Raw genomic sequence first — 18432 nt, forward strand, 5'->3', positions numbered from 1 at the left:
CGTGACACGTGTACCCTTCAGTGTGCCCAGGTTTCCTTGGAAATGTTGGCTGGTTTTTTTTTCCTTGCATTGTGCTTTTTTTTTTTTTTTTTTTTTTTTTTGTGGTGATGAAGGTTTCCCAGGGGTATCAGAAACTCCAGACCTGAGGCAAAAAACCAAACTCAGGTTTGATTTAAGTCTAGGTTTATCAAACTGGCACATGAATTTGGCTTTCTCTGTGTTAGGGACTCTGTTGCAGCACCACAAAGATGACTGACTGAAGATTTACAGGTGCTGATCCTCAAGAGGTTAAACTCTGACATGACTGAAGGCAACAACAATCTGGTGCAAGGCATGAACTCCAGTTCAGCAAAGTAGCTGAAGGGACCTGACGTGTTCCATTCTTCAGCCAGTGCTGAGACTTTAACTCTGGCAATAAGTCTTCCAAGGTGGAAATCCCAAAGAGAAGACACCTGAGACCTGCACCCACCCTCCACTTTTTAGGTGTCTTCTCACCAAGGAGGCATTAATTTTACTCTCAGAGGACTTCCATCACTTTCTGTCCTCCAGCAAAGCCCAGCAAAGGCTTCATGAATAACTCAACATAAAGCTGGCATAAATCTCAACAGAAGAAATATCTTTTATCTTTAACCATTTACTCCCACTATAGGAATTATGGCAGCTCTTTTACATTTACATAGAACTCTGATTTCTTTCTTTGCTTGGAGTTTTTGTTTTTGTTATTTTGTGTGTGTGGCTCTTTGTCTTGGCACCTGCATAGCAGAAAACTTCACAGTTCATCACAGACGTTTGCCCCTCTCTCTGTTCCTCCCTTTATTTTCTCTGCTGCCCCTGAGGACCAGCAAGCAACACCCCCGAGGTCAAGAGAGAGTAAGGTGTTACCCTTTTATGAGGGATTATAGAAATAACAAACATGCCTGACAGTTTTATACAGCTGCTAGAACGGGTTTAGTTCTCAACAAATGAAGAATTTCCTCTCTTTTTTTTACTCTTTTGTATATTAATTACATTTTACAAATCTTATTTTTCCCCCTTTTATGTACTTCCCCCCCACACTTTTCTTTCTTTTTACTTCTTTTTTCTTTTCTTTTTTCTTTTTTTTTTCTGTTTGTTTCGTTTCTCTTTTATTTTATTTTATTTTTTTTTTTTTACAGCAAAAGGATCAACCACCAACATGTCCACTTGAAAAGTCCAGGCTAACAGAGTTTGGCTGTCATCTGGTCCGACTGTTTGAGGATCTCGGTGTTGTACAGGTCTAGAGCGTGGTTCACACGGATAATCTCGCTGTTGGTGAGTTTCAGGCGGTGCTTGAGCATACAAGAGAACAGATCCAGCTGGGGCTTCCCTGGGGCTACGGGAGGCGCCAGTCTGTTGATTCGGTCCCGAATATCCAGCAGCAAGAGCATGACGGAGGAGGAGGAATAGAACTGCCCGCCTTGCGTGTACGACTGGTTGACCTGCTGCACGGCGCTGCGCAGGAGGTCGGCGTTGAAGCGCAGGCTGTAGCCGTACACCTGCACGTCCGAGATCTTGATGTAGAACTGGCGCTTGCTGGGGTCAGAAAGGTCCACGGGCCCTTGGCCAGTCTCGTTACGCAGTAGGGAGGGCAGCCGAGTCCGGCTGCGTAGGTAGATGTGGACGGTCTCAAAAAAGGTTTTCCACCGGTTGCCCAGCAGCAGGGTCCAGTTGTAGCACTGGCTGTTTTGGAGGCGGATTTTCTCCCAGCGGGGGTAGCCATACTCCCCGAAGGGCATGTTCCAGCCCTCGGAGTGACTCCCGCTGAAGGGGTTGACGTAGACAAAGAACATAGGGTCCAGGCTGCTGTTGCGCATCTGGCAGATCCGCATGGAGATCCCAATCACCATGTGGATGAAGTCCATCCGGTTCTTGTTGCTCTTCAAGGTGAGGGACATGCGCTTGCGCCACCTGGGGTCGAAGAAGGTGTCCAGGCGGATCTCGTTGCTGATGAAGGTGGTGTGAACGTACAGGCGAGAGTCCATCTTCTGCAGCAGGTACTTCAGCTCTAGGTCTTGGAAGTCCAAGTCCGTTTCAAAGCTGATGAACTGCTCGCTCCGCTCCGAGTCTACATTCTGAGGCTCGCAGCGACCCCGGTAAAGCTTATAGCCCTTGTTGCATGAGCCACAGAGGGAGATGTTGGCAAGGCTGCACATGGCACAGCTGTTGTTGCCTCCAATGATGCAGGGGATGGGACGCTGGCACAGGCTGGTGCCACCATGGCAAACGCAGCTCCGCTGGCTTTCCAGAAAGGTCCCCCAGAACCCGTTCTCATTGCAGTAGAGCAGGGACTGAACCCGGGTAAGCCATTCCTGTATTGTCCTGCAAGTGGGAAGAAGAAATCATTAGAATTGCAAAGCCTCACGCTCTCTGGAGCTACAATGTTTCCAGGGATACACCTGAGGCAGAGCTCTCAGAACACTGATGCCCTGCTGTGGCATCTGGGAAATATTCCAGCCTATTCTAGACTGAAACTTTCATCTGCTGTATACTCCTTTGATGTAGAGCAGAAGACCTGTAAGAAGTAGCTAGAAGTTAGAACTGGTCATCTGAAGTCTTTCTCTTCACACTGCTCTAGGAGCTGAGACTGGCAAAGTGTCCTGCCAAGGATCCCATCAGGGCCACAGTGACAAAGTTAAGCTGTGGGAATGGAGCTGAAATAACTATGCCCAGAGACTGAGGTTCTGTCAGACATTGCAGGTCAGCATAACTTGTAAGTTAGCAGGAGAGAACTCCTCTCCCTAATATCCATTCCACTGCCCTCCCCAAAACTAGGTCTGTAATGGGATGAGGGGTGGACTACTGGAACAGATTGCTCAAGGAGGTTGTGGAAGCCCCATCCCTGGAGAAACTCGAGGTCAGATTTGATAAGGCTCTGGGCAACCTGATCTAGTTGGGGATGTCCCTGCTTACTGCAGGGGGTTGGAATGGATCACCTCTAGAGGTCCCTTCCATCCCAGTGCGTTCTGTTATGATCAGTAACATCTGCTTATGGTGCAGAGCTCAATAACAGTAGCAGAGAGGGTGGAAGGCAATGTGAATAGAGACAAAGATGCTCGAACAGCTTCTTTAAAAAGTTCTGCTGTTCACTAACCTCCTCTCAGAGCCTCTCCCCTCCCCAAGTAGCCACACTTGCCCATTCCCAGGCCCCACCACTCCTGTAACTGCTGTATCAACACCTTCACCTCCATATCCTGCAGCCCTGGAATGACTCCCAGTGAAGGACACCATAACCCACACTTGCTTTCTGTACAATCCACTCACAACGTTGCCTTGCTGCCACCCTCCCCCCTGCCCTCCCCAGGAAATCTCAGCACAGCGACTCCTTTCTCAGCAGCTTTCAGCCTCCTTCAGCCTCCTACTCCCTCCCTTCTGCTTTCCCCTCAGCTAATGAATACTTCATTGTCTCCTCCGAGCAAAAAGTTCTCGGTAGAGCTGCAGTGAGAGGACTGGCTAATGACAAATTAGGATTCAGTCCCTGTAGAATGGGAGGAGTGATTATGGACAGAGGCTCTCACAGCTGGATTAGTGAAATTTGTGGCACCTGCATCGCCTGACCTCCGAATAATCATTAAGCTGCAGGCTGTATCAAAGAAGGCATTAAATGATAGAGCAGCAAAGAACAGCAAGATGATTAGGGGGAGGGAGTGAGCAGAGGGACAAGAGTATAAAACACAGGAAAGGGCTGGAAGGAAAGAAATAATCAAGAAGCAGAAGCAGAAAAGGGACGAAAGAAGGGGGAAAATGTGCAGGTAAAAGGAAAAATGGGTGAGAAACTGTGGGAAGGAGGAATAGGGGTGGAGAAAGGGGGAAACTAGGCAGCAACGAGACAGAAAACAGGCAGGAATAAAATGAAGCAAGAAAAAAACTGAATGAAAGGAGAAAAATGAGACAGTGAGGAAAAAGGAAGTGCATTAGCAAGAAAATTCTGAAGCCTTGGATGTGGGAAGAGACAGTTCCTACATTCCTCCTGTGGGACAGGGCTGGCAGTGTCCCTTTCCCCTGTTCACAGCTAATGAGAGCTCTGCTAGGGGAAGGTTGGTTGGGGAGCTTGGGAGCAAGAGAGTAACCTCTACTAATGTCTGCTGTACATGGAGATGGTGACAGCCCTGGTCCCTAGGAAAAGTGCTTTTGGCTCCTTCTGGTTTCTAGGACAGCTCTGCTTTGGAGAGGGAAGGAGAGGACAACACAGTGTGACTGCAAAACACATTACTGACAACAGCAGCACTCTCAAAACCATCTCCTGCAGGCTAAGTCTGCTATCTGCTCATAGGTGAATTTTTGCTCACTTTTTCAACAATACAAATATTTTTTACTCCATTTGAAGCCTTGCAGTTCCTCTTCAAAAGCCAGCCAAACACACTTGAATTTAGCAAGGCACTCAGATTCCAAGTTTCAGTCTCCTTAAGATTTTCTAAAACCACACTGATTCCTCCATGCACCTCCTGAAAGTTTCTTTGCTTCTAACCACGAATCCAAGTATGAAGCTGAGTGATCCAGGTATGAGAACAAGTGGAGAATGAACTATAACCAAAGCAACCCTCCAGTATACACCATGCTGGCTGCCTGAGTTTGCTGGGGTGGGAGGATTGCTGAAGGGAAGCATAAGGTTCCTGCATACTGCTTCTTCCCATGATTGGGCTTGGTGACAATGAAAATCAGAGGCTGCTTTGAAGGCAACACCTGCAGCAGCCCTAAGCTTCCTCCCTGTCTCCCACTCCCACTGTAATTTCTACCAAGACAATAAAAAGCTCAGCAGCACAGAGAAATTGAAAGCTAAGGCAGCAGGCTGGTGGCAGATAGATGGTAGATGTCCAGCTCCATCAGGTACCCTCTCAGCATCCCTACCCCTGTCCATGAGGTGAGGACAGTATTTCTCCAATCTCCTCAACTTTCTTCATGGTCACATTTATTGTGTTTTTTTTTTTTTTTTGTGGGACTGGACTTCCAGATGGTTGCTCATAGGACTAAAGGTGGTTTCTGAGGTGGGTTTGATGAGGTGTTCGGCACTGTCAGAAGTGGTCTGTGTGCACACAATGCCACCACTGCCATACAGCTGCCAACAGCCTTGTACAGCTGCTTATGCAAGTGGCAGCCAAACACACACTGAGCAACTACCCTGCACAAATCTCAGTTCCAGCTCTGTGCTAGTGAACATGACTCTCCAGATATCCTCCTGCACTTGCTCGTGCACAGGATTTCCAGGCTGTACGGGCAGTGATGGCTTGATGCTTTCCACAGGTTTTAAATAGTGGTAATGTCTTTGAGTTGATGGAGACCAGCACGGCCATGTACACAGCAAGGGACACAATAAAAATTAGTCAGGTGACTGTATCCTGTCTGTATTAGGTGTGCTCTTGGAGGAAAAAGCACTTAAAAAAGATATCCTTAAGTCCTTCTGCTATGCTGACAGCCAGAGCAAAGGAGAAAAGAGTCTTATCTGATATCTTGCAATCAAAACTAGCAATTTTCCTGTTCCCCAGACAAACTTTACAGAGGAAGGATGGGAGACAAACAGGAAAAAGAGAATTGGGGATTTGTGTGTGTGTGTGTGTGTATGTAACTTAGCATTCAGCAAAGACACAAGTAGGACAAAAAAAAATAGAAGGCGACCCACCATCTGCTGATGGCAGCAATAAAAGATGTAATTAAATGAAAATGCAGAATCCAGGGCAGAGCTGGGCATCAGCTACAAACATGACAATGGGAAGTGTGATAGAGTGAGAGAGAGGGAAAGTGGTATAAATTACCCTGTTTTGCCTTGCAACTGGGACAGGAGAAGAATAAAGGCAGGAGCAATCACAGCCCTTCAGCTGACAGGAGGCAACTTCTGAAAATACACCCCTGTGATGGCTGAGGCTCATGAGAACATAACCAAGAGATGTCAGGGCAGAAGGAAGCTGAAAAGAGCCACTCTTGAAAAGCTGAAAGCCGGTAGCAGGGCAGCCATTGGATTTTATTTTCATTATTTCCTCTTTCATTAAGGAGTCATCAGTTTATCTTCCTCCCTCTTAAGTTCATCGCAAAAGTTGCTTTGTTTGCTGCATAAAGTGCTAGGGGGTGTGAAATTAAAAAGAAAGGAAAACTCTGTCTTCAAAGGACTCTGTTGAGCAATTTTACATTCAGCTTTAATATCTTACATTCCAAACTAAAATGAGAAAAAAATTCCATCCAGGCAAAGTTGTGAGGAAGGATAATTCTGCAGTGTTGCTTTGCTGTTGCTCACTAGAGACATGCAGTCCCTCGGCAATGCCAGGAACTGGGAGGAAGGTAATCACACAGAGCTGTTTCACCAGTTAAAACCCATCACTTGTGACAATTAAAACATGTTTTGGAGGACAGTTTGGGCTGTCAGAACAGAAGCAGAGGTCAGATTAGACAGAACAGCGATGAATAATTTTCTTTCCTCCTTTCAAGATTAATCAGGTTTGGGGAGGGGAAGAGACTGATTGATATCCCCTGAGATAAAGATGCAACTTTGCTTTAGATGGTGTCTGAGATGATTGAATAACCAAGCCATACCAAACAAAAACTAAAAACCAAAGAAAAAACATCCCCAAAACATTAACCCCCTCCTTCAGTCAAAAAAACCAGATCCAGCAGGACAGATTCTTCTCTTTACTTGCAAGAAAAAAATGTAGGGATTTACAAGTTTTCTTCTGCAAACTCCTTGTACTTTGCAACCAGCTCTAGCTGCTGCGGAGGTACTTTTGGGTTTTCTGTATGGAACAGCGAAGTAAAAAATGATCTTTTTATTCTCAACAGCTGTGAGATGTATTCTTAACTAATGACACTTTGGCTGGAGCCCAGAGCATGTATTAACCACCACCCCATCCCCTCCACCCCCCCCCCCCCCTCTCTTTTGGATGTTATTTATATTTTACATTCAGAGGTTTAAAATACAACTACAGGTTCTCATTCAGCATTGAAGCTTTAACGACCGAGGAGTGGTTTCTTTTTCAGACCAACAAACTTGCCTGAAGAGAGGTGTTTTGGCTTCTTTTTTTTTTAAGCAAAAGCAATGCAGAGCAAATATATATATAGATATATTTCCATTTCCTTCTTAGCTATTGAAAAAGGTCACAGAGAATCAGCCTGCTTGCCAAAATCCCCACTCTTTCTTTCTTTTGGAAGCGCCACCTCTTCCTTTCCCAGTGGAATATCAACAGCAGTCCTATTTACTTTTTCACATTGCTTTTGAATATATAAAATAGGCTTACTATTATGTGTATTAAAGAGAGAGAGGCTTGCTCTTAACAGAACCTTTCCATCCTTTCAAAGCCACTGGCGTGCTTGATAAGCGTCTGTCGTTCTGTACGGTGGCAATTAGAAAATTAGAGCATTCCCGAGCCCTGTGAAAAGAGCGATGAGCTGCAGCCCTCTTCTGCTACACATCTGCCTCCCCAGCCCCTCCCCTGCCTAGCTACAAATGCAGAATGACAAATAAGAAAGGAAATGATAATATGCCTGGTGATGTTGACTTAAACAAATCAAGCACATCAGTCAGTTAAAAACCCAGCTGCCATCATCTGTTTCGTCCTCCTTCCCCCAGATTTTGCAGCTTGAAGTCGGAGGCTTCCCTTTCTGCGTGGCTGACTTTTTAAAATAGAAGGGAAATGTTAAAGACATATTTATCTGAAGGCTTGGCAGCAACATGGTTGGCTGGATCTGTGCTTGCTCACTGCTTCACTTTGCTGTTGTGGCACAGCTCAAAACAATGCCTGGACACCCCTGTGACTCCTCTACCAGTTTGGACTCCTTCAGAGCAGCTCAGCCAACTGGCAGGAATGGGCTGATTAAAGGAAGGTCTCCAAAGACTTTTTTTCATAATCCTTTAAATTTAATAGATATTCCTCCTCATCCCCAGTAAGTCCAGAAAGTCTTTGCCCAGAAACATGAGATTTCTTGGTAATTAAAGAGATGTTAAGTCCTGGAAGAGTTTCCTGAGCTGCTGCTGAAATGAAAACTCAGTGTGTTTAGTGACCAGAGGGCTGGATGATAACAGAAGACAGCAGCAATCAGTTAATTTCCTCTTCAGACTGAATATTTATGTAATGAAGGAGAAGAAAAAAAAAAGAACAGTTCCTCTACAAATGTTAACTTGGCCTGACCCTTCCTAGAGACACATGAAAGAAAAAGCACTTGGAGTCGTCTTGTCACAAGCTTTTCAGTGCTATCTCACTCCAGACAATGAGAAAGAAACAAGAGATGTTTACTAAAATCAACAAAAACAAGTCTCCAAAAAGTATTGGAAGCAAAGTTAAATTCAGCCATAGGCCAGGGCTGAAAGGAGGAAGCAGGAGGTGATTATTGGATATCAATAGCTGCTGTGGCTGTAATGGAAATTTCACTCTTTCCATCTGTTATAACACTGCTAGGCTTCTGCTCCATGCAGTTCTGCAAGTTCAGTCTGCATTTTGTCAAAGAGATGTCACCTATTCCAAGTGAAATTAAAGCTTCTCTTTCACTCTGGCTATAGCCATTGAGGAGCACAGCTCATAACTGGGCTGAAGCATCTTGTGGTCCACTTGTCTGCTTTAACAGGAAACGGAGGCTTAAAGCTTGGCTGTGGTACATGAGGCAAAACCACCTAAAACGCATCTTAGTCTGCTTGGCTGCCTGATGTCAGCCCTGTGATTGTCTCTAAGAACTCTACAGAATAAGTGGGTGCCCTTCACCTGGGTAGGTCAGACCACACAGAAGGGATGTGAACATGCTTAGGTATGCAATAAAGGTTACTTACACCTCCAGAAATTCAACTCACTCCCAGGCTTTCCCATTTCCCCCCAACCCTCCATGTTTGCACACCATACATCCAATCACTTAGGCTGTTTGCTTTATGTCCAAACTCAGGCTCAGCTCCGTCAGCCACCCATCACACCACACTGGATCCCCAAGGAAGGATGAAGGTACCTTTCTCTAGGCAGCTGGTGGTTAGGGTTGTGCCGACACCGGACACTGAGGCCAAAGAGTTTGCGGGCAGTGCGTTGGATCTTCTGGCGCTGGGCTTCCAGGGAGCTCTGCAGCAGCTTGTAACGGTTCTGCAGGTCCCAGTCATTCCCCCAGTGCTGGTGGATGCTCCCAATGGTCAGGAAGTGGTTGCTAGGTAGCCTTTTCATGAAGGATTTAAACTCATCTGGAAGACACAAATATGTGGAGAAATAGAGAGGTTTGGGAACTATAACAGTCGCACAAAGCTTTTCATTAGCAGGATGGAGGAACAGCAATGATGTATGAGGCCATCAGTGCTCTGCTAGAGGAGGGTGATGCCCATTGAGTCACTGGTCTATCGTTCTGCCCCAGGAAGTCCACTAATCCCTTGGCTATTGCTGCTCTCATGTGGGAAATGAAAACCAGAGTATGAGGGAGTAAAAATACAGTTAATGTATAGAGGGTGGTGGAAAGGAAAAAGCAAATTCCCCAGAGCATGAGATTGTAGTCTAGGGGTTATGAACAAAGAGCAGGGAGTTGTAATCATTGTCAATTAAAGAGTTCTTATTTAAATTGTTTTTCAGCTGCACCTAAATGCTGTTTGTTGTTGAAGTCAAATCACTTCCACTGTGTCATTAAGAAAAAAAAAAAGAGAGAGAGAGATTGGAAAAGCTTTTAAAAAAAATCCCCAGAGGAAGGGTTTGGATTGTGTTAAAATGTCCTGCTTTCTCATTTTTTAAAAAGAGCATTCTGATTCTTTTATTTTTTTCTCATTTAACTTCATTTGAAGTTAATTTAACTTCATTTGAAGTTAAATGAGTTGCTTTATGTAACAATGAATATAAAATAAAATAGTTTGCCAGCCTAAGGTTGGAAAAAAATGAGACAATTTCAGCCAAAGGAAAAAAGAAAACCTCAAATGGATATAAAAATATGTCATTAAATGTTGTTTAGTGATCATTTTATTTCTGTTGGATTTTGTTTGATAAGGGTTTGTTTGAGGGTTTTTTTCATCACAAAACAGAAAATCTGATACTGTTTCTGACCACTCTTTTCTTCCTAATTGAGAAGCATAGTTTGCTTAGACTCTGATTACCAGGATGGGACATTCTCACATGGTAAAAAAACAGATGGTTCCAAGTTCCAGTAGAAAATATTCTGATTTCTGATACCAGAAAACTCTGTTTGACACATCAAGACCCTGAGAAATCTAAGGAGTGGGCCACCTAAACCCCTATAGAGTACAATAAAGGAAAGAACAAAGTTCTGCACCAGGAGAGAACAAGCACACACATCAGTACAGGCTTGGAAACAATCAATTGAATAACAGCTGCTGGGAAGGTCCTGGGGGGTTATGGTGGTCACCATGCTGAAGGTGAGTCAACACCTTCACAATGTTCTTACTGGAAATAAAACAAATTGCATACTGTGCTAAATCCAGTAGGCTGAGGAAGTTAATATTGCACTCTTCTTGGCAATACTGAGCCTGCACCTGTATTTCTCTGCCAGCTTTAGAGCTGTGTTGAAAAAATAAGGAGGACACAGCTGAGGGCTGTGGAGATGGTCAAGGGCCTGCAACATGAGTCCTATGAGGTCACATGGAAGGAGCTGCACTTGTTTAATCTGTTGAAGAAGAGGCCAAGAAGCAATCTAATTACAGCCTACAACTGCTTAAAAGGCACTTATAAATATGAAGAAGAGAAACTCCTCTTATGAGAGATAGATGATGCAATAAGACCGTCTGTAGCTTGAGAAGTTCAACTGATTTAGTGAAAAGCTTTTTCACTTGGAGGTTATGCAGCACTGGAACATTATACCCAGAGGTGTAGAAGAATCTTTCCTTCTAGACTCTGCTAGACAAAACCATGGCTGACTTGGTCTAGTGCAGGTAGTAGTTCTGCTTCTAGAGGGATGTTGGACTAAAGCACTTCTGTACCCCTCACAAAGTATCCCACAAGAAATACAGCCAACTTTTCTTGTAAGTTATCCACATCGTTTTTCTTCTTTTCCTAATCCTTCTTTTTAAAACTTCTTCATCTCATATTCACAAGGAAAAGAAGACAACGGGAAAGGAAAAAAAAAAAAACAAAAAGCTTGTAAATCTTGATACCTTTTCACAAAAAGAAATAATCCCTAGAAACATTGGAGAAATTCAGACCAGATGATTTGCAGCCTGTCCTACAGTGCTTATAGGTATTTGCATAACAGATTTTCTGTCTTCTAATAATTTGCGGTTCACACTGCTTGACAAAGAATCTCTCTGCATTAGTCAGCACCATCATGACATAGATGTTAAATGGATGTTTGTGTCCTACTCATCACATGGTGAAACCAAACACCTAAAAAATAGTGATTATCAGCATTGCACTACGGTTGGAAAAGACTTCTAATATCATCAAGTCCAAACATCAAACCAACACTACAAAGACAGCTAAATCATGTCCTGAAATGCCATGTCTGCATGTTTCTTGAACACCTCTAGGGATGGTAACTCCACCACCACTCTGAGCATCTTGCTCCAATTCCTGACCACTCTTTTAGTAAAGAAATTGTTACCAATGTCCAATCTAAACCTCTCCTGGTGCAGCTTAAAATCATTTCCTCTTGTCTCATTATTTGAGAGAAGAGACCAACACCCATCCCACTACCACCTCCTTCCAGACAGCTTTAGAGAGCCAGAAGATCTCCCCTCAGCCTCCTCTTCTCCAGACTAAACAATCCCAGTTCTCTCAGATGCTCCTCACAAGATGTGTCCTACAGACCCTTCACCAGCTTCATTGCCTTCCTATAGGCATACCCTAGCACCTCAATGTCCTTCTTGGAGTGAGGGCTAAAAACTAAACCCAGTATTCAAAGTGTGGCCTCACCAGTGCTGAGTACAGGGTCACAATGACTTCCCTACTCCTGCTAGATCCCTCAGACACCTTCTTGTCTCCCTTCTTCCTCAAAGATAACTGACATTTTTTTTTCTCTTTTTAATCATCTCTCAGGTTTTCACACTACTTGCAATGCTGCTTTCAGTGCCCTTCTCCTCCCCCAAAATGATTCTCTCCTGTTCAGCAGTCTTGTGAAACTATCATCATGTATAATTGTTTCTGTTGACTGTGCTGGTTACTCATGGTACCTTTCAGCAGCAAAAGCTTTGCATTTGCTTCCCGCCCCTTATAAATCAATTTCCTCAAAAGCCTGTTTGTGCAAAAGACCAAGCACTTTTCCTTCTGATGATGAATGTGCTACATTTTTCATGGAGACAGGGAAGGGAGAGGTTTCAGTGCAGTGTGCACATTTTGATACTGCAGTGCAACGCTGGGGAGAAAACAAATGAGTAAAGAAATCTGGCCAAAAAAAAAAAAAAAAAAAGGAAGGAAGGAAATAAGGAAAAAGAAAAAAAGCTGGATAGTGTTGTTTTAAAGAAAGGGAGGTGAAAAAGAATATTTTCCAACAAGAATAATTTCTGCATTATTTATTTCTATCTATTTATAACTATCCCTGGAGATCCCAGCCAAGACCATGGCTGCATTGTGCTAAGCTTTGTGCCTTTCTGGGAATAGCTCATTCTTAACACTGAGAATTTCCAGTAAGTCTGTTTGCCTTTGGGTACATTTTATTTATCTGCACGGAAAAGTTCGGTGATAGCTAGGACTACACCTCCCATAATGCAGCATGGTTGATCTTTTTGCTGAGTCACCCAATCCCTGCAGGCAGTCCCATGGCAATGACTCAGCACTGCAGCTGGTAGGGGTCCAGCCTCGGGAGGAGAATGGAGCCATCACAGTGAGATGACCATGTCAAACATCTCTTCCAAAGATGAAACTTCCTTCTTTTTTTTTTTTTTCCCCTAGTGCTTTTCAATTAAAAACAAACAAATCACATTTTCCTCAGAAAGCAACAGTATTGCAAGGAAAAAAAATAACAAGCCCACGACTTTTAATCAAAAGGCTGTTTTAAAACCCAGTATTGCAGTTCTGCTGCAGAATCTTTTATCTTTTTTTTTTTTTTTTTTTTTGGCCAGCTAATACTAAAATGCCAAGAGTAAGGCAGTGTTATTTTTCTCAATTTACACATGAGCAGTGAAGCACAGGACCAAGAGTGCTCCCACGCTGATGTAAAGCAGCATCAGTTCACTGCAGCCTCTTTGACTTTGACAGCGCTCTCCCAAATCACACCAACTCCTGGTTGGCCCTACACATATTTTTTTTTTTTTTTCAGATTGACATAAGAATCCAACACATCAGAAACCAGAAAATAGATCTTTTAGGCTATCAGCAGCTTCCTGCACAAGTGGTATTTGCTTTCAGAGCACTCATGTGCCTTTCAGCCCACTTTATTGGAAAAGCTTTCAGATGTCGTTAGAGATTTCCTCTCTGCTCTTCATAATGAAGAAAATCCCCTAGTTATTGGGAATATTTATTAAAACAAAGCAGCAAAATACTAATACTACAGTCTTTTGTGATAACAACTTTCATCTCAAAGGATAAGTTCACGCATGATGCAACAAAGTGATGAATGAGATGCAGCAGCTTTACACATAAAGATAATCACTCCATCTAGCCCTGCAAAGCCTCAAACCCTGGGTGGAATATGGCTGGAGCACAGCAGAGAATTGCACTGCAATGTGTCACTTTAGCATGGCAGTTGAAAAACATCTTCCCCTGTGGAAGTCTCAAGGGGAAGGAGGCTGAATATAATTATCTACCACAGTCTTTGCTTAGATCAAGTGCAACAAGTACAGAATAAACCAGTAAAAAGGATTACTGTGGGACTGTGAAACTTCTCTCTCCACAGGGGTCTAAGTGCCTGTGTTAGATCTGCTGGGAATGTATAGGGGTTTGTTGAGTAGTGGCCAACATGTGGTTCTTGAACATCTTTAGACAAGATAGTTACTAGAAGTGCCAACTAGTAACACGTAACTAGTGGCAGAGCTGCGCTGGCAGGCACTGCCAGTAATCCTAATTTGTGGAGTACTGAGCAAGCAGAAGCTTCTGGAATCCACATTTCTGTTTTGCCATGGTGTCCCTATCCCATCCATAAATCTAAAGAAATTCCCAGAACACCACTGACCTACTTCTGGAACTGCCCCAGCCTTGTGGCTCCCCATAGTTTATGGGAGGATCTCATCAAGATGCTCACCAGCCTTTGGCCACTAGCTGTTACTCTGACTTTGCTCAGCTGAGCATCAAGTTGACAGCATGAGTTGGACATAGGAATCTGTGTGACAGCAGACATGCCAGCAGGGTCCACATATTGAAGTGTGAAGCAGGCCTCAACAGCCCATTGAGGCCACAGCATAGGCTGCTTCATTTCAACCATTAAGGAGATTAAGGTGACCTTCAACATGAAGAAAGAATATGCTGCTGGGAAGACTTCTGACAAATTCTTCAGAGCCCTTAGTGGAGCTAGGTGATCCCTTCCTCAGAGTTTTCCTTCCTAACATGGAAACCTGGGGATTTATGGCAATAACCACTGAAAAAAGTGTGTTGGAAAGTAATTGACTAACCCTAAGACATGAGTGTCAGCAGAGGGGGAAGTTCTCAGGGAAGTTCTCCTTAGCACCCACATGGCTTCAGGGTAGGCAGCCCTTTTGCTGAAGGAAAGGGTGCAATTGCACTGATGCTTTTGCTTGCTTTATTATTTCAAACACTTGAGAGTGCCTAAGCATTACAGCGCATTTACTGTGGATGTTACCAGCCTCAATGTGTAATAAACTCCACTGACACCCCCAGTGTCACACTAGAAGAAAGCAGAGGGAGAGGAGAAATGTTCACACTAGCAGGCATCAGCAGTGTAGGAGAGAGAAGTCATTTTCCCTTCTCTCTGTCTCAAATGAGGTGTCATCTGGCCTGTGTGCTCTCTCTGTGAATTGCCTTTCACCAAAGCAGAATAAATCATTCATGCAAATCTGAAAAGCAATTTCTGCATCATTCATATTGTGGAAGCTTCTGTGTAGAACTATTAAAGAGAGATTCTGAGTTGGTTTGGCATGAAAAATCAGATTTTTAATCAAACACATTTTTCCACGGAAAATATCCCTGCACACACAGAATTATGAATGGTGTGTGTTTTCTCTGTACCTGTAAAAGAGAACGAAAAGTCACTCCTTCAAGACTGAGATCATGTATTTGGGTTCAATAGCCTCCATTTTTCATCCAAACTGTGGCATTATATTGAGGGAAGAAACAATCTGTAACTGGTATAATCTGACTCTGCATCTCAAGTACTGGGCCACTCACTCCAAGAAGGACATTGAGGTGCTGGAGCATGTCCAGAGAATGGCAATGAAGCTGGTGAAGAGTCTGTAGAACAAGTCTTATAAGAAGTGGCTGAGGAAAGTGGGGCTGTTTAGCCTGGAGGAAAGGAGGATGAGGGAAGACCTCATTGCTCTCTCATTTCTCCCTGAAAGGAGGTTGTGGGGAGGAGGCTCTTGGTCTGTTCTCTCCTGCAGCAAGTGACAGAAGAGGAAATGGCCTCAAGTTGTGCCAAGAGAATTTCAGGTTGGGTATTAGTTTCTTTATTGACAGGGTTAATCAGGCATTGGAACAGGCTGCCCACAGCAGCAGTGGAGGCACCCTCCCTGGAGGTATTTTAGAGTCATGCTGATGTAGTGCTTAGGGATATGGTTAAGTGGAGGACTTGTGTTAGGCTTAACAACCGGGCTCCATGATTCTGTGTGATTCTGTGACATGTTTTGTTTGAAATACATCAATCAGAAGACGGGTTTTGCTCAGTTACCTGAATTCTCCAGATCTTTATAGGCTTCTGTCCAGGTCTTGGCCATGTTTGCTAGGGTGTACTCCATGATCTGGATGTCAGTGATGGGGCAGTTGCACTGCGGGAACTCCTCGGCGCACTGGCAGCCGCATTGGCTGTTCCGGCAGATGTACTCCCCCTCCCCATTGCACATGATGTAACTCAAGGCAGACTGGACAAACTTCTCCTGTAAATACTGAGGAAAGATGATCTGGAGACCTGGCATAGAAACAAGAGACAGGAACATGAAGGAGGGAAAAAAAAAAAAAGCCATTTCAGGTATCTGTCCTTCTGTTCAAAACCTGTTTCATTAACAGCTTGGGAAAGTGATGCTGAGGAATTAAAAGCTGCTGGGATATTTCTTGTGGAGATGTCATAAGTAAGGAAGGTAGAGTACAAATTGCATGTCTCACTGTAAGTTGTGAGTTAGCTGCAAGCAGAGCCCATCTGCTCTGAGAAAAGGATGGCAAGTAACTTCCCTTCCCCAATGGGCAGTGTACCCTCTTTATTCCAGCTCTGGATCCCAATACAGCACAAAGCATTTGAATGCAAAACCTCCCTTATTCCCAGGGTCGTTTTACATTGTGCAACCAAGTGCTAGATAGAAGTGATGAGCATTATACTCTTCTACCCTGTTTTGAGAGAGGTTTGGTACCACAGAAACAAGCAAACTCCATGCTGAAAGAGAAAAGAAGAAAGAAGGGAAAACAGATGAAAGGAAAATAGTACCAGGAGGGATTCATAAAAGACCCTTGCAGAGCTAAGTGCCCATCTCACACAGCAGAGCTGGGTACCTCAGGCTTTTCAGCTCTCTCCCTATCAGGAAAGCTACTTGCCAAAGCCTATAAAAGTGCAAATGGCTTTCATGCCAATGATTACAGTGGTGCTCTGTAGATTTACATTAACCAAGAGATCTATCCCCTTGTCTCTTTCTCCACAGCAAGTGTTAGTGTATCCATCCATCTGTGTAGGCATTAGTGCAGGTGAAGGCTTACTCAGGCACCAGAGGATATGAGAATAGTTTCAGTGTTTGCCCTATGGACAGAGTAATGTTTTTTTCCATCCTGTCCTTCTCCAGCTCCTGTTTCTAAGCTTCTTACAGATGTCCCTGAGGATTCACAGATGTTTCCTTCTACCTGGTGAGTCCTACTTGTCAGACCTGGTCAGTGCCTGTGTTGCTTGAGGAGGAGAGGACAATAACTCTGAGCAAGCTGTTCATGGGAAGCCTGGCCCACTCACCTCCCTCATAAAAGGCAGAGGGATTTTGGAGTGGCAGATAAAGGAGTTTATGGCTTGAACAGCAGCACTGAACTCCAGTGTAATGAAGGCACGCAGGTCAATTACCCATCTGTTTGTGTTTCTGGTGCGCTGAATTACTGTATCCGTGGCTGACAGCTCATCCGAGTGGAATGAAAATAAGACAATAATTCAGAGGCTGAGAGTGTTCAGGAAGGGCAGGAAGGGCTGTGACTCCTTTCAGGGGTTCAGGCCCATCTCTGAGATGGGTCATGTTCACCTCAGACAAGAGAAAAGCAGTGGAACCCACATTACCCTTTTGCTTTTCGTTCCACAGAGACACCTCAGCCTTGATGAGGTCCTTCTGGAAGACCGAGTATGAGGGGATCATACTTGAGGTTTTTGATGGCACAGACACCTCTGCTTCTCCTCCCCTCCTGCTATTGCCAACCAGGTTCTCTGTGAGCACCATGCGTGGTCGTCAGGGGCTGCTCCACTGTCTGACCCAATTCACAGCCAAGTGTGGAGCAGTGGCAGCTGCCAGACAGGATGAACACAGAGCAACCCTTGGTGGAGAAGCCATTTGTGACATTTGCACAAGGAAGAATTTCCAGCCTGGCATTTGGAGGCACCTTTAAAACAGGAAAGCTGCAGTCCCAAGGACTGTAACAGCACACCAGTCCCAGAGGGCAGCTTGCATCCAGTCCTAGAATCACAGAACCATTTTGTTGGGAAAAAGACCTTTAAGATCATCACACCCAACCATTATCTAACTACCAAGTCTGGGAAAGCCCAACTGACAGCCACAACCTTAATAAAACATCTCAAGATGCCTTTGTTCTTTAAGAAATTTCTTTGAATATTGAAAACATTTAAAAAAACCCAAACATGTAATTTTAATCTTACAGTGTTGTCTACTGATAAAGCAACCTCATGTCAGCAGCTAAGCAGAGGGGCAGGTTGGTCTTAAAAGACTCAGATATTAGATAATTTTCTTGAGGTATACAACTCAACCAAAGCCAAGGTGCTCAAGGAATGGGCTCATCCTCTACAGCTGATAATAGATTCAGAAAGTAAGTTTGCTGGTGACAAGTGTTAGGGAGAATATCTTAGTTGTGAAGGTAACTTACTGATCAGAAGGAGGAATTTTGCCACACTGTGAAGCATAAAATTCCTCTGAGCAGCACAGATTTGGTATAAGTTTGTCTTAACTACAGGCAGACGACGAAGCATTTGACAAGGGAAAATGTCCTTAATTCACCTAGAAAAACTATTAGAGAGGGATGTTTGGCTTTGGATTGTATATAAAAGGTTTCCTGCATTAAAAGAAGTAAATTTCCCCAGCTCTAAATTAGAGCTATCTGAAACGTTTTTCACAGAAGAGTTCACTGTTGGAAATGCAGTTTCATTGAAGCAGTTTGTGAGAGCAGGTCGACTCCAAAAGCACTTTTGACAGAGAAAGGTCTAAATGTATTTCTCATACCTCCTCATTCTGCTCTGCTG

At 44.0% G+C, this 18432-nt stretch overlaps 1 protein-coding gene across 1 annotated transcript in view; it reads right to left on the reverse strand.

The window, feature by feature from the left end:
• Positions 1 to 1196: 1196 nt before the first annotated feature.
• Positions 1197 to 18432, reverse strand: part of BRINP1 (BMP/retinoic acid inducible neural specific 1) — a 63182-nt gene continuing 45946 nt past the window's right edge. The window contains exons 5-7 of the mRNA XM_054393468.1: positions 15676 to 15912; positions 8929 to 9151; positions 1197 to 2337 (exon numbers count right to left, since the gene is read on the reverse strand). Coding sequence (XP_054249443.1) covers positions 1197 to 2337; positions 8929 to 9151; positions 15676 to 15912 — 1601 coding nt within the window. The remainder of the gene's footprint in view (positions 2338 to 8928; positions 9152 to 15675; positions 15913 to 18432) is intronic.

Source organism: Indicator indicator, chromosome 28 (assembly GCF_027791375.1).
Source record: "Indicator indicator isolate 239-I01 chromosome 28, UM_Iind_1.1, whole genome shotgun sequence".
Taxonomy (NCBI): domain Eukaryota; kingdom Metazoa; phylum Chordata; class Aves; order Piciformes; family Indicatoridae; genus Indicator; species Indicator indicator.